General features: G+C 37.5%; 1 protein-coding gene across 1 annotated transcript in view; it reads right to left on the bottom strand.

The window, feature by feature from the left end:
• Positions 1–262: 262 nt before the first annotated feature.
• The window catches only part of Mchr2 (melanin concentrating hormone receptor 2), a 55,702-nt gene continuing 42,090 nt past the window's right edge, over positions 263–13,874 (bottom strand). The window contains exons 4-6 of the mRNA XM_074077846.1: positions 8,008–8,202; positions 5,080–5,199; positions 263–2,510 (exon numbers count right to left, since the gene is read on the bottom strand). Coding sequence (XP_073933947.1) covers positions 2,198–2,510; positions 5,080–5,199; positions 8,008–8,202 — 628 coding nt within the window. The 3' untranslated portion in view covers positions 263–2,197. The remainder of the gene's footprint in view (positions 2,511–5,079; positions 5,200–8,007; positions 8,203–13,874) is intronic.

Genomic DNA, 13,874 nt, shown 5'->3' with positions numbered 1-13,874 from the left:
TTATCTCAACCAGCAAAAACCCTTGTTCCTTCCTATTATTGCTTATACTCTCTCTACAACAAAATTAGAGATAAGGGCAAAATAGTTTCTGCTGGGTATTGGGGGGGGGAGAGGGAGGGGGCGGAGTGGGTGGTAAGGGAGGGGGTGGGGGCAGGGGGGAGAAATGAACCAAGCCTTGTATGCACATATGAATAAAAGAAAAATGAAAAAAAAAAAAAATAAACAGCAGAACTGCCAAAAAAAAAAAAAAAAAAAAAGAAATGTCATTAGTCATAGAAAAGCTATATAAAACACAAAAATGAGTTTAATAGCCTCTCTTCTTATTTTCTACTTTGATTAAATGTTAAAATTCTTTACAGCTTTTAACAAATGTAAATTGAAATAAATCACTGACCAATTTATATACTGGATTTGTTTGAGGACTATTAGAAAATGCTATTACAAAAATGTCTGTTGGCTTTAAACCATTAAAATTTTTAAAGTCATCATATTTTCTATATTAAAAAAGACAATGGAATTAAACAACTACCAAATGATAACATCTGTTTCTGAACCACTTTGTTGGATTCTTGGATGTCAGGGTTATTCACTGAATCCATATTATTGCACCTTGGAAAAATGAGAATGAAGGTGCTTAAAATCAAAGTCATGACATAGCTTTTCATCAAAATTATAAAGGAACATCTTGCTTTTGTGTGCAGCTTTCCAGACCTCAGCTGTGGAACTCAAAAATCTCAGATGTGACCCATTTCAGTTTGTAGGTCACACATTTGCTTACATGAACATCTATGTAGATAAACAGTCAGCTAATGTTTATGCCAAAATGGTCATAAAACGCCTCCAGCCAAATACATTGGGTGAAAACGCTTATGTTTAGGTTGATTCAAATGCAACTGAGATAAAATGGAGATCAGATTATTTAAAAAACTGGTCTCTGTGACTCTTTTTCTAAAACTGTGTGATTAAAAATCAGTGTTGGATATCCATGGAGTGAGCAATTTATGTCTTCAGACAAGGGAGGTGAGTTTATAGACTTCATCCACAAACAATAATGTTTTCCTGTATTGAGAAGACAGACTTTAAAAACATTTTGTTTCTTTCCAAGTGATATCAAAGGGCATGTTTTATACAAGCCAAAAGGGGAAAAGACAGATATAATGATATCCATGAGTTGAAGGACTAATTACTTTTGTAGCCTCAAATAAACATATATTACAATCTAAAGGGAATGTTTGTTAACGATGCTTACTGTCTTGAAGTGAATGAACCACTATTATTAAAATGCAGGCAATGGTTTCTACAATTAGTAGGCAAGAGAACAAAGCTCAATTCAAAATAATATGCTTAAACTATGAAGTCAGTTCTTCAGATGTTAGTTCTTTGGGTCTATAGGAGAAAACAAAAGAAACCTCAAGTTACTGGCTCTCTCCAGTATAGACTCAGTCTACCAAGGTGGTGCACCAGAAAAAACAAACAGGAAGAGCTGGATTTAGCCCAGCTCTTAGGTACTGGTGGAGCACTGGGGACAACACTTAATCTTTCTGACCCTTAGGAAACAGAGGAAATAATACTTACCTCACAAGCTTGTTACATGTAATCTTATGCATTGTGTGTGCACAATACATGATAACACTATTCTAAAAGGTAGAGACTGTTATTGAAGGGAATAGACTGGCCCATCTGAAATGTACATTTCTGTAGCTATAAACGTCCAGATTTCAGACCGTACTGAGGTGGCCTCCTCTCAGGAACTGTTAAAGTAGGTCTCAATGAGGATGGCAAGACCAGGTTCCTTGGTGAGTTTGTAGTTGATGGTCTTTTTTTGTGTGTGGTCCAGGGGTCTGGGCTCAGGGCCGTAAGAATGATGCAAGCACTCTACCTCTGATCCACACACCCAGCCCATGGATGGTCACTTTTATGCACGGCCACTTTACGACATGTGAAATAACACATACAACTACAGAGCTTAGGTGCTATCTCACTCCTTGATACAGGTAAACATTTATATCTCTCTAAATTTACCACAGTAATCTCATTGCATTTGACTGGTTACACTGCCTTTCCACGTGGCTAAGAATCACAAATACGCAAGAAGAACGGGCACAAACACACAAGTGCAGAGTTTACCTGCCTTTTCTAATGATATCACTGTCATAGACAAGCCTGTCAAAGCTCTAGGTGATCCATACACACTCTCCTAAAAGTTTGATTTTGGTGTTTTCCATATTGTCGATTTCCTCTCAGTCACTCTTTTCTGTACTTGAGGCAGACGTTTCCGGAAGTTTCCACTCAATAAGATGTAGAGAAAAGGGTTAATGCTGCTGCTGGCATAGCTGAGACAGATGGAAAGGTAATAGCCCACATAGAAAGCCAGAGTGGGCTGCTCCATCTGCAAGTTTACCAGCTGTATCACATGATAGGGAGCAGCACTTAGAACAAATACTGTCACCAGCACCAGCACCATCTTTGTCAACTTCATCACTCTCTGCTTTGGAACACTGGGATTGTAACTGCAAAGGACAGAAAATAAATAACCAAAAAAATTTTGGGGAATGATTTCCTAGCTATAGGCAGTTCACAATGGCTTTGCAGTGAAACATGAATCTCGTATTTATATACCTACTTAGAATACTGTGAAAAGACTTTTTCTTTCCTGTTGAAAACTTCCCAAAACTCCCAAAGCTGGATCATTTGGAAGAACAAAATAAATAGTATTGAATCTTAACTTGGTGCTTGAAATAAGTATAGGTGAGTCCATAGTGGTGCAAATATTTCTTAAATAAAATAATATTGTTTATAGATACGTTGATATTCCCCTTTCCAGGAGACAGAGTTTAATTCCCTCATTGCCCCTTCTCCTTTGAGGTTAGGCTGTACTTAGTTTACTTCCTAGGAACACAGAAAGGGGTAAATACTAATTTCACAGTGAAGAAACCTGGCACACTATCTTAACCAAATGATCAAGACTAATGTCATGTAGCTATCATGTGGCACCTGATATATTTTGATGAGAAGAGCTGTTTACCCCTCAAACATGTAACTGCAGTGTAATCATGATAATAATATCAGAAAAACCCAGAATAAGGAAAATTCTACAGTATATCTGGCCAGTACTCCTTAAGATTATCAAGGTCATGAAAAACAAGGAAAGTGTGAGAAACCCAAATAGACCAGAGGAGACTGGAAGACATGACAACTAAGTGCAGTGTGTTACCCTGGATTAAATCTTGAAACAGATGGAGGAATGTAATGGAAAAACTGGTGAAGTTCAAAGATGGGTGGAGTTTAGATAACAGTAACACAGTATTGCAATTTCTTTGTTTTGACAAATGTATCATAGTAATGTAAAATTCAACAATGGAAAACTGGAAGCCTTCTCCTAGTTTCCAGGGGTAAATGGAAATTCTATAATATCTTTGCTACTTTTCTATAATTTAAAAATTATTTTACCATATAAAATATTTTAAAATTTCTAAGTTTTATCATATTCTGTCATTTTATAAAAATGCTCTGGAACATGATGGAATCAGATGAATAAGCCTTGGGAATAATAAAAAATAACAATAAATAATGAAAGAAAGAAGAAAGGAAGAAAGAAAGAAAGAGAGCCCAGGAGTTCAAGATTATTTTAAGGTAATAATTCTTCTACTTGATCAGAATAGGCACAAATATTCTTCTACCTTCTTACATTTTGAGGCCTAAATGGACAGTATGAGCCTTATTTCATAAGATGCTCTTAGAATTTCTGAGGGAAGTGTTAGGAACAAACTAACTTGATTTGGATAACTGTTTTAACTGGGGCATCCTCTTTAGTTATCCATGTCTTAATATTTCAATGATTCCATTTCAACATTCTCACCAACTCAGCTATTTTTCTTTTTTAATTTAACTTAATTTTTTATTATCATATAGTTGTTGTACTGAGGGTACATTGTGACATTTACAAAAGTCCTTACAATGTGTCTTAAGTTCACCCCCTGCACTGTTCTACTTTATCCTGCCTTCTTCCATTCTTACAATAGTTTCAATAGGTCTCAGTTTTACACTTTCATATATAAGTACATAGTATTTCTACCATATTTACCATCTTATACCCTTTTCTTTCTGTTATAACTTTGGCAGTTTTCTTCTTCCATTTAAAATAGACCACATTTTAATAATACAAAACTTCCAAAGAATTTAAAAAAGTAAAAAGAAGTGTTGTGAACCAATAGATTCTACCTGTGCTTCCATTAAAATTTTGATGAATGGAATAAATTGTTTACATATATTCAAAAAAATCCTCACAATATTACATTTGATATGCAGGAATTTTGCCTCTTTCTAAAAGAAATACAAAAATCTTCTCAAAGGAAAAAAACTTTAATAATAATTTTTACCCAACATGTTACATAATTACTGACTTACTCATTTGAACAACTTGGTACTCACAATTCCAAGTTGAATATAATTTAAAAAATTAAATATAATAAAAAATTGAATGTAATTTTAAAAAGTGGAGTATAATTTAAAAATTTTCAAGTTGAATATCATTTAAATGAAGTTTTAGAACCAAGTAAGTATAAAAGTCCTTCCCAAGTTTATTGCCACTAGGTAAGTTTTTGGATTAATTTACTTCTAATTAATCTCCCTCTAATACAAATAAGAGCCTTCTTCTCTAATTCAAGTATTAGTGAAATCCTTTTTCTCAAATAAAAAATTAAAACACAAAAATTAAAAGGCTGCAAATAATATCCCAGATTTTTACATATGTATACAGCTCTGCAAAATTTACAACTAAAACAGTTAAATAATGTCAGTGACAAATTTAAAATTATTCTTTATATGGAATCTTGAGTTTTGGTTACTTTTTATGAAACCATTACATCAGTGATTTCAACATTTATCACTGAGATATCCTCAAACAGCTGCTTTTGAACATCTGTTTTTCAGAACATGCCTTCTTTAGATATATATTTATACCCTTGTGTCTAAGTGTAGTATGTGTCAAGTGATTGTTGTTTAAGTTTCTGTTGTAGATGCCTTAGGATATCTGAATTGTCCTTTTAACAAATACATCAAAATAAGACAAACACTTACCATCTGGCATCCTTATTCTGTTGATACATCTCCCAAGTATAGCATAAAATTAAAATATAGCACACCAATATCAAGGGTAAAGGGAAAAAGAAAGTTGTTATTGTCAAATAAAGTGTATACCTGTGAAATGAGAGAGAGAGAGAGAGAGAGAGAGAGAGAGAGAGAGAGAGAGAGAGAAACATATCACTTTATATTCACTGTAATAGAACTAATGTTTACAGTTTATGATTTCTGGATTTTTCAGAGTCCTCTTTGTAGGCAAGTCCTGTTCTTCATTGTTCACTGACAACAGTACTTGTCTGTTTTCTAACTAAGCTCAAAAGTACTGAGTGCAAAACAAAAGCCACATATTATTATCATTTAGGGTTATTAACAAGAACAGGTAACACAAGTAGCACTTATTATATTGGTATAAGTTCTTTGAATGTTTTCTTTATTATTTATTTTTTCCTTTATTGTCATGCTGGGTGGGGGTACATTGTGGCATTTACACAGGTTCTTATAATATATCAAATATGTTATGCGTAACTCACCCTGTTCACTGCTCTCCTGTATTCCTCCTCCTCCAATTCCTGGAACAGCTTCAACAGGTATCATTTTTGCATTTACATGCATGTAAATTTGCACCATATTCACCCTCCTACCCACTTTCCCCACTACCTCCTCCCTCCCGTGGTGCCAACTATCCCCCCTGGGCAGGACCTGAATGTTTTAATCCATTGAATCTGTGCAACCATTAGTACAATGACCTTAGCATCCTCACGTAACAGAAGAAAAAGTTGAGGCGTAGAGGGGTTTAGTGACTTGGCCAACAGCATCTGTGGCTTGTTAGTGACAGAGGTGGCATATGAACCTAGGTAATTGGATGCCAGAGTCTTTGCTTATAACCAACTCCAGATGACTACTTAATGGCCACATGGGAGAGTTCTCAGGTGTGCCACTCCATCGCTGCACAGATGCCAGGTGTTATCTTTTCTGGCAGAATCCTGGCATTGGTAAAAGGAGGAAGGCTTAAATTGGGTCAGTGGACAGGATGGCAGAGAGCACCTGGGGCCAGAGGGACCCTGATTGCAGTACAATCATTCAGTTTCAGTTCACCTTAACAACTTGACTCTAGGAGGAGTGACAGAGGATGCATCCTAAGAATGTCCTTTGATAGTGGCACTCTACAATAACTAATAAAAAACAGCAGAAACAGAGCAGATGTTGGTATAAGTAACTAATCATTTGTTTGTTTTTTCCTTTGACACAGGCCAAAGTCAAAGGAGAACACAGCCTGGGTCTCACTCTATGAATATGTTCACCTTTTCAGTAGGTTGGGACTCGTTAATCTCTCGGCCCTGTGATTATCACTTGGCCGATGGTTTCTGTCTGTGAGTATAGTCATCAGTATTGGCTGCACTCACATACAAATTAACAGTCCTATCTATGCTATATAATTATGGGCTAAGTTTTTGTATTCCTGTCAAATTATATATTAAGCCCCAGTGTGACAGTGTCAGAAGGTGGTGTCATTGGGATGTGATGAATGGAATTAGTGCCTTTGTAGGTAGAGACACTAGAGCTTGCTTCCTTTCTCCCTACCATATGAAGGTACAAGAAGAGGTTGGTGGTATGCAATCCACACGAGAGCCCTCTCCAGAAAGTGACCTTGCTAGCACCTTGATCTTGGGCTTCCAGCCTCCACAGCAGTGAGAAATGTATTTCTGTTGTTAAAGAACTCCCCAGCTCAGGTGCCTACAGCACTTTGTTACAGCAGCACAAAGTAGACATGCACTCGTGGAGCTTTCGTTTTAGGGTTGGGGTGTATTGGCTTCTACCGCTACCTCTTTTGGGTTGTGTCTACTTGATGCATAAATGATGAAGTAGGAAAAGAAATCACAGAACTGACTTGAATGACACATACAAAAAGCACCTATCATAGTACCTGGCCCTTAGGAAGTGCTCAAAAAATTTTTGTCATGGACTCAGATGAATATTTTTTACTTAATTTTTTTCTTTTCAAATTAAAATGTAAGAAATTGCTGTACTAGTTACTGTTTTAGTTTCCTAGGAATTCTGTAACGTATTACAAACTGGATGTCCTAAAACAACAGAAATTTATCCTTTCCCAATTTCAAAAGCTGCAAGTATGAAATGAAGTTGTTGGCAGGGTAGGCTCCTTTTGGAGAAGCTGAAAGAAAATCTATTCCATGCATTTTTTTTCTTGCTTCTGGTTATTCCTGTCAACTCTTGGTATTCCTTGGCTCATAAACACACCAATTTTTACCACTGTTATTGCACAGGCATTCTTCTTTGTGTATCTTTGTGTCTCTTCAAATCTCCCTCTCCTCATCAGAGCACCAGCCATTAGATTAGTGCTCACCCTAATCTAGTACATCTGTATCCTAACTTGATCACATTGCAAAAACCATATTTCCAAATAAGATAAGAAGTTAGGACTTATGTCTTTATGGAGGTCACAATTCAAATAAGCTACAATTACATATTGATAATGTTTAAATTTGGTTCTCTCAGACCCTTTTTGAAGTTATTCTCCTTTTTTGACTGCTGTGCTCCTGCCAGTCTGGAATTAAAGAATGATGGATTCACATCATCAATCAACTAGGGAATCTTTTCCGATCACATCCCTCCCTAGCTGAAAACCCTTCAGTGGATTTCCATGCCTTTTAGGATTCTTACATCCATATTTAAATGTACTTGTGCACACCAGATTTACATGATTAAATTCAATTTTTTTTCTAAAGGTTACCCTCTCCTTCAAATCAGAGTATCACCTGGACCGCGCAAAGGAGAAACCTAAGCAGGAAGAATGGTGAGAAGAGGATCCCCAAGGACACTCATCGAGGCTGCTTATGTGTTGACAAGAAGGATGAAGCACTTCACAACTTAATTCAACTCTATTTTTCTTAAGTTTTAACAACTTACCAGAGTACATCGTCAGGGGATGTTAAATCAAAAGCACAACTCTCGACACCGTCTTTAAATTTGATGACCTTTGAGTAGACCCAGACAGGCAACGCCAGAATAAAGGAAGCTGCCCAAAGGCCTAAATTGATGCGGATGGTCTTGTATCTCGTTCTCCAACTTGTCAGTCGAAATGGTTGGACGAGGGCCAAGTACCTGCAAAGCCAGTTAAGAAGGGTTTGGGAACAATCAATAAAAGCACTGAGCTCCAAGGATGAAAGGTTCATGACAAGAGTAAATTATTAGTATTATTATCCTCCCTGAAGCACACCTCTATCATGGCAAAAGAAAGTTATATTTTGTAAGAGCTTGCTGATACCTGTAGAGAAAACAACTCTTGACCTTGCAAGACTGAATAAACCACTCACTGAAATAGCTGTCATTTCTACGAACAACACTGATAATGATAAAATTCCGCAGTGCAAACTTTTTTTACAAAGATGCTTTCTCATAGAGGAGGCTTTGGGAAACTTGGTCTCTGAAGAAGGACTTTTCTCTAGGAGGAAACAATCCTTTTTCCAATAGGATTTAGTGACATAGCAGCAGGAAGGAGGAAGGTGTAGGGGCTGAAAGAAGAATCTCCCAGCAGGAGGAAGCTCAGGCACACCTAACCATTTTGCTTAGGTGCTTTTACACTATGGACCCCAGGCTCTTGGATTTGGTTCACAGAACTCACAGTGAGGACGAATGAGTGTGACTAGTATTGATAATGCAGATTCCTGAGGGAATTTGGGCTGGAGGCTAGATGGAGGGAATGGACTAATCTTAAGGGAAAGAGTTTTTCTTTTTCTTTTATTCCATTTTTGGTTCAGGAAAGAAAATAATCAAAAATCAAACTCGAAATTCTGACATAGCAAATATATTTGATCCTCTAGCAAATTCAAGAAGAATTTTCAGAGATAGTTGAAAGCTAAAGGATAAAAAAAGAAAGCCATGATCCAGGCACAGTCTGTGTGAGAGAAAGCAGTTTTGCTGGAGGTCGGGAATGGTTGGAGGCACCCAACATAAAAATATTTTTAAAAAATGGTTTTGTTGGTCACAGTGTTTTCCGAGGTTTTGTAGAGCTACTAATGAAGATTCATAAAAATGAAAAATTCCCTGTCCTTGTGCTTTTGCAATTTTTCAAGGAGGCAGGATGTTTTGTATCCAGTTAAGGGATTCCTTGGCACGCAGGCCAAGTGCACTGCACTTGAACTCCCTGTAGCTAAGACTGCTCTTCCTCCTTGCCGGAGAAGTAAGACAGGCATGATTTCACTGCAGCCCAGCCACCATTCTGACCAGAATTACAGAATTATGGACTTACCTCATCAATCAACTAGAGGATCTTCTGTGATGGCATCCCTCCCCAACTGAGAACCCTTTAATGGCTTTACATGCCTTTCAGGGAGAATTCAGAATCCTTACCACGACCCATGAAGTCTTTCTTCACCTGCCTACCACTCTTTGTGCCAGACTCTTTTCACTTCTGTGCTAGTCAGTTTTCCATTAGTATAGCAAATACCTGAGATAATCAACTTATAAGGAGAAAGGGTTTATTTTGACTTACAGTTTCAGGGTCTGGTCCATGATTAGTTGGTCTTATTTATTGGGGTCTGTTACAAGGTGGCACATTATGATGGGGAGCGCATAGCAGACCAAATGGCTTACCTCATAGATTGGAAATAAAAAAGAGAAAGTCCTACAACCCCATTTCAAGTGCATGTCTTTAAATGACCAAAAACCTCCCATTAGGCTTCACCTATTATGGGCTTCATCACCTCCCAACAGTACCAAACTGGGGACCATGGCTTTAATACAAAGGCCTTTGGGGACACTCCAGAACCAAACTATAGCATTGTTCTAAACATTACTCCCTCCTTTCAGGGCCAGGAAATTCTGCCTGTCTGGCAGGATCTGCCTTTACTTCCTCTTGCTCTTCCTTTGAGTGTGCATTGAATATCTCCCTCCCAAAGAAACTTTTCTGATCATACACTTTATATGAGAGAGCCCATGACTGTCAGTGCAGATCATAGGAGAACACTACTATTCCTTCCTAGAATGTTTTACTATGTGGAAGAAAACATTGACTCACGTAACTTCACTTAATGCCTGTCTGTACTGCTGTGGAAGGGAGGGACGGGAGCCTGGACTACAGTATTCCCCTGAACCTGGAAGTACCTAGCATGCAGTCCATGCTCAAATTTTTTTTTCCTGGATGAATGAATGAATAAGGAATTGTAGCTTCTGCTTTTGACTTTTGATATTTTAAAGGATTTATTTACAAAAGCAACCCTTAATTACATTCTAGGTAGCTTTTATCTTGGGTAAATGTTTTTAATACTTTGTATGCTGATAACTTTTTGTATTTCTATAGAGGTAGGGACCTACTATTAAATACTCTACACATTTGTAGTTATTATTAATCAGAGATAGAAAAATGATATAGTGATCAGAAATACTTGAAATGTATGATCCATTAAATTGGCAATTAAAGTGACTGAAATATATAACAATACGACATAATGTCAGCACTGACATTTGGTTATCGTCCTCTAAAGAAAATTTCATTTGTCTTACAAAATTGTGATTTAATTAAACCTTTATAAATTTGGTAGAATTAGAATTATAAGAAATACCAGAGAACATTGTCTCTTGCCAGATCACCCTCTAGAGTAAGGTCCAGGAGAAGAAAAGGTCCTGAAAGTCTCAACTGTGAAGTTTTAGCATCCCGTGTTTATCCAGATTAAAACAATAGAAAATATGCTATTCAGTTGTATAAGACACATACGTGCATGTACATACACACACACACACCTGTCTGCATTAGGAACTATATGCAGGTGGTGGGTTCTAAGGTAGAAAATGTCAATTCACTTTATTTGTAGTGAAAGGTTTACAGAAAGACAAATAAAGTCAATGTTCTCCTGCCTCCATGGCACAGGATATTAAGAGGTTTTACCATCTTCAAGAACGGGATTACTATTGATAAGGCCTGTGTTACTTCAGGCTGCTTTTCTAAAGTGGACTTAGCCTGTGCAGGTCCTTCTTCCTCATGTTAACACACTAGAAAGCTAAGGGTTTTCTCTTGGCAGAATCAGCACTGGCTAGCATTCACTGAGCTAACCAGACCTACACAGAACATTGGTTTAAAAATGCACCATTAATCAGAAATGGAGAAACACACTCTATATTTTGAGAATTCTTTTATAGAAGAATAGCAGGATATAAAAATGTGTAAAAGGTTATCATCATTACTCGTTTTGTCAGAGTGAATGATGATTTATATGGACCTTGCCAGTTCTTTGTTTAATCCATCCAAAGAAATTTGTATCACTTCCTTACCCCAAAAGGCCCACTTGGAGGGGTGAAAGAGGTAGAGGTCAGGATGAAGTCCTCAATGGGTCCAGAGAAATTTAACACACACTTCAAGACTGACAGTCATTCATTAGTTCACCATTCATCAACCGTTTTTGAGCATCCATGTGCCAGGCACTGTGACAGACATTTGGGATGCATTAGTGGACAAAGACTCTGCCTCTGTGGAATCTGCTGTTGAAGGGCAGGAGAAGCTGGACAATACCATATGCACAAACTCACACAGTAAATGAAGGAAATTGCCTGAGATGTTTGAAGCAAGGGAAAAAGAAAAATTAGGTCAGATCAGTGTGCTGGGTTGGGACGAGGAAAAAAAGTGCTGGGGATTTTAAGTGGGCTGTTATTGGAGATAGCATATCACTGTTATATGCAATTGCACTATCGTTGTGTTTCCATTCTGGGAGAGCTTCTTGGAAATGGCAGGGTCATGGCATCTGGATGATTCTGGGGAATCCTAGCTTGCTGGCATGCTTTCTAGGCAAGTCAGGTAGTGGAGTTGTTACAAACTACCTGCCATCTCTAAAGTCTAATGCCTAGGTCTGTACCAGGTTCCACCACTCATTGGCTCCTTACTCACTATCCCTCAAATGACATCAGCCTACATGGTGTATGTTCCAGGACACAAGGGAATACATTTTCAATGGAATAGCAGCATTTGTATCAATCAAACATAACCGTGTGTAATAAGATTGTTCCTGGTACTAGGAAATTGCTTCACAGGTGCATAGTAGACTGTATTTGCTCCCCTGAATTTTTTTTTTTTGGTGGTACTGGGTTGAACTCAGGGACTTGCATTGGCTAGGCAGTGCTCTACCACTTACCAATTGAGCCATGCCCCATCCCTTTTTTGCTTTTGTTACTTTATTTTTATTTTTTTTGAGGCACTGGGTTTTGAACTCAGGGCCTCCACCTTGAGCAACTCCACCAGCCCTTTTTTATGATGGGTTTTTTCAAGATAAGGTCTCACAAACTATTTGCCTGGGCTGGCTTCGAACCTCAATCCTCCTGATTTCTGCCTCCTGAGTAGCGAGGATTACAGGTGTGAGCCACAATGCCTGGCTTGTTACTTTATTTTGGGGGGATAGGGTCTTCCTTTTTATTTTGGCCTTGGCAGGACTGGCCCACAATCCTCCTATTAATCCACATAGCTGGGATTACAGAGATGAGCCACTATGCCTGGGTATTGGTTTAAATAGGGTCTCACTAACTTTTTACTTGCGTGGCCTTAAACCTTGATCCTCTTGATCTCCACCTTCCAAATAGCTAGGATTATAGGTATAAGTCACCTTGCTCAGCATCTACTGATTAATTTTTATTGATGTGCTGAGTGGGGGTACATTGTGTCATCCACAAAAGTTCTTAGAATATAACACATCTAACATACTTGAATTCATCCCCTCCACCATTCTCCTTTATCCCCCTCTTTTCCCATTCAAGGAATAGTTTCAACAGGTATTGTTCTCCCATTTTCAGTGTGTACACAGTATCTTCACTATATTCACCCTCCCATGCTGTTTCCTCACTTCATCCCCACTCCCATTGGTATCAACCTCCTGAACAGGACCTGTTCTCCGATTTTGTAAAAAAAAAAAAAAGCATTAAAAAATCATTTAAAAACATCTGCATTTGTTTAAGATAGCTACACAGAGTTTTCTTGTGACACTTCCATGAATATGTGTGTTATACCCCTAATTGGTTCATCACCTCCATTTTTCTATTTTCTACCTTAGTCTCCCTTTCTATGGTGATTTCAACAGGTTTAAAAATTCTGTATTCATTTTTGTATGGAGTACATCAACCATATTCACCTTGTTAACTGCCTTCTTTTACCCTTACTCTCTTGTATGTGAATTCCGCTTAATGTGACCTGTTTTTTATAATATTGCTTGTATTGCTTGTGTTTGTATTAGATCTATATTCTACATATAGAGAAAAAATGTGGCTTTTGGCTTTCTGAACCTGGCTAAATTCATTTAAGATGATTTTCTCCAGTTACATCCATTTACCTGCAAATGACAAAATTTCATTCTTCTCTGTGGCTGAATAAAATTCCATTGTATATAAATACCACATTTTCTTAATCCATTTATCAGTAGTGGGACATCTTGGCTGTTTCTATAGCTTAATTATTGTGAATAATGATGTGGTAAACATGGTGTTCAGGTGCCTTTGTTGTAACCTGACGTACATTCCTTTGGGTATATTCTTAGGAGTGGTATTGTTGGATCATATAGCAGTTCTATTTTTAGTTTTTTGAAGAACCTCCAAAAATGTACTAATTTACATTCCCAGTGTATGAGGGTTCCTTTTCCCCACATCCTTGCCAATGTTTGTTGTTGTTTGTGTTCTTGGTGGTAGCCATTCTAACAGGAGTAAGGTGGAATCTTAATGTGCTTTTGATTTGCATTTCCTTTATGTACAGGGATGGTGAGCATTTCTTCATATATGTTTTAGTCATTTGAACTTCTTCCTTT

The sequence above is a fragment of the Castor canadensis genome, chromosome 1, assembly GCF_047511655.1.
Source record: "Castor canadensis chromosome 1, mCasCan1.hap1v2, whole genome shotgun sequence".
Taxonomy (NCBI): domain Eukaryota; kingdom Metazoa; phylum Chordata; class Mammalia; order Rodentia; family Castoridae; genus Castor; species Castor canadensis.
The sequence above is the reverse complement of the archived record's forward strand: the minus strand, read 5'-3'. Positions and strand labels throughout refer to the sequence as shown.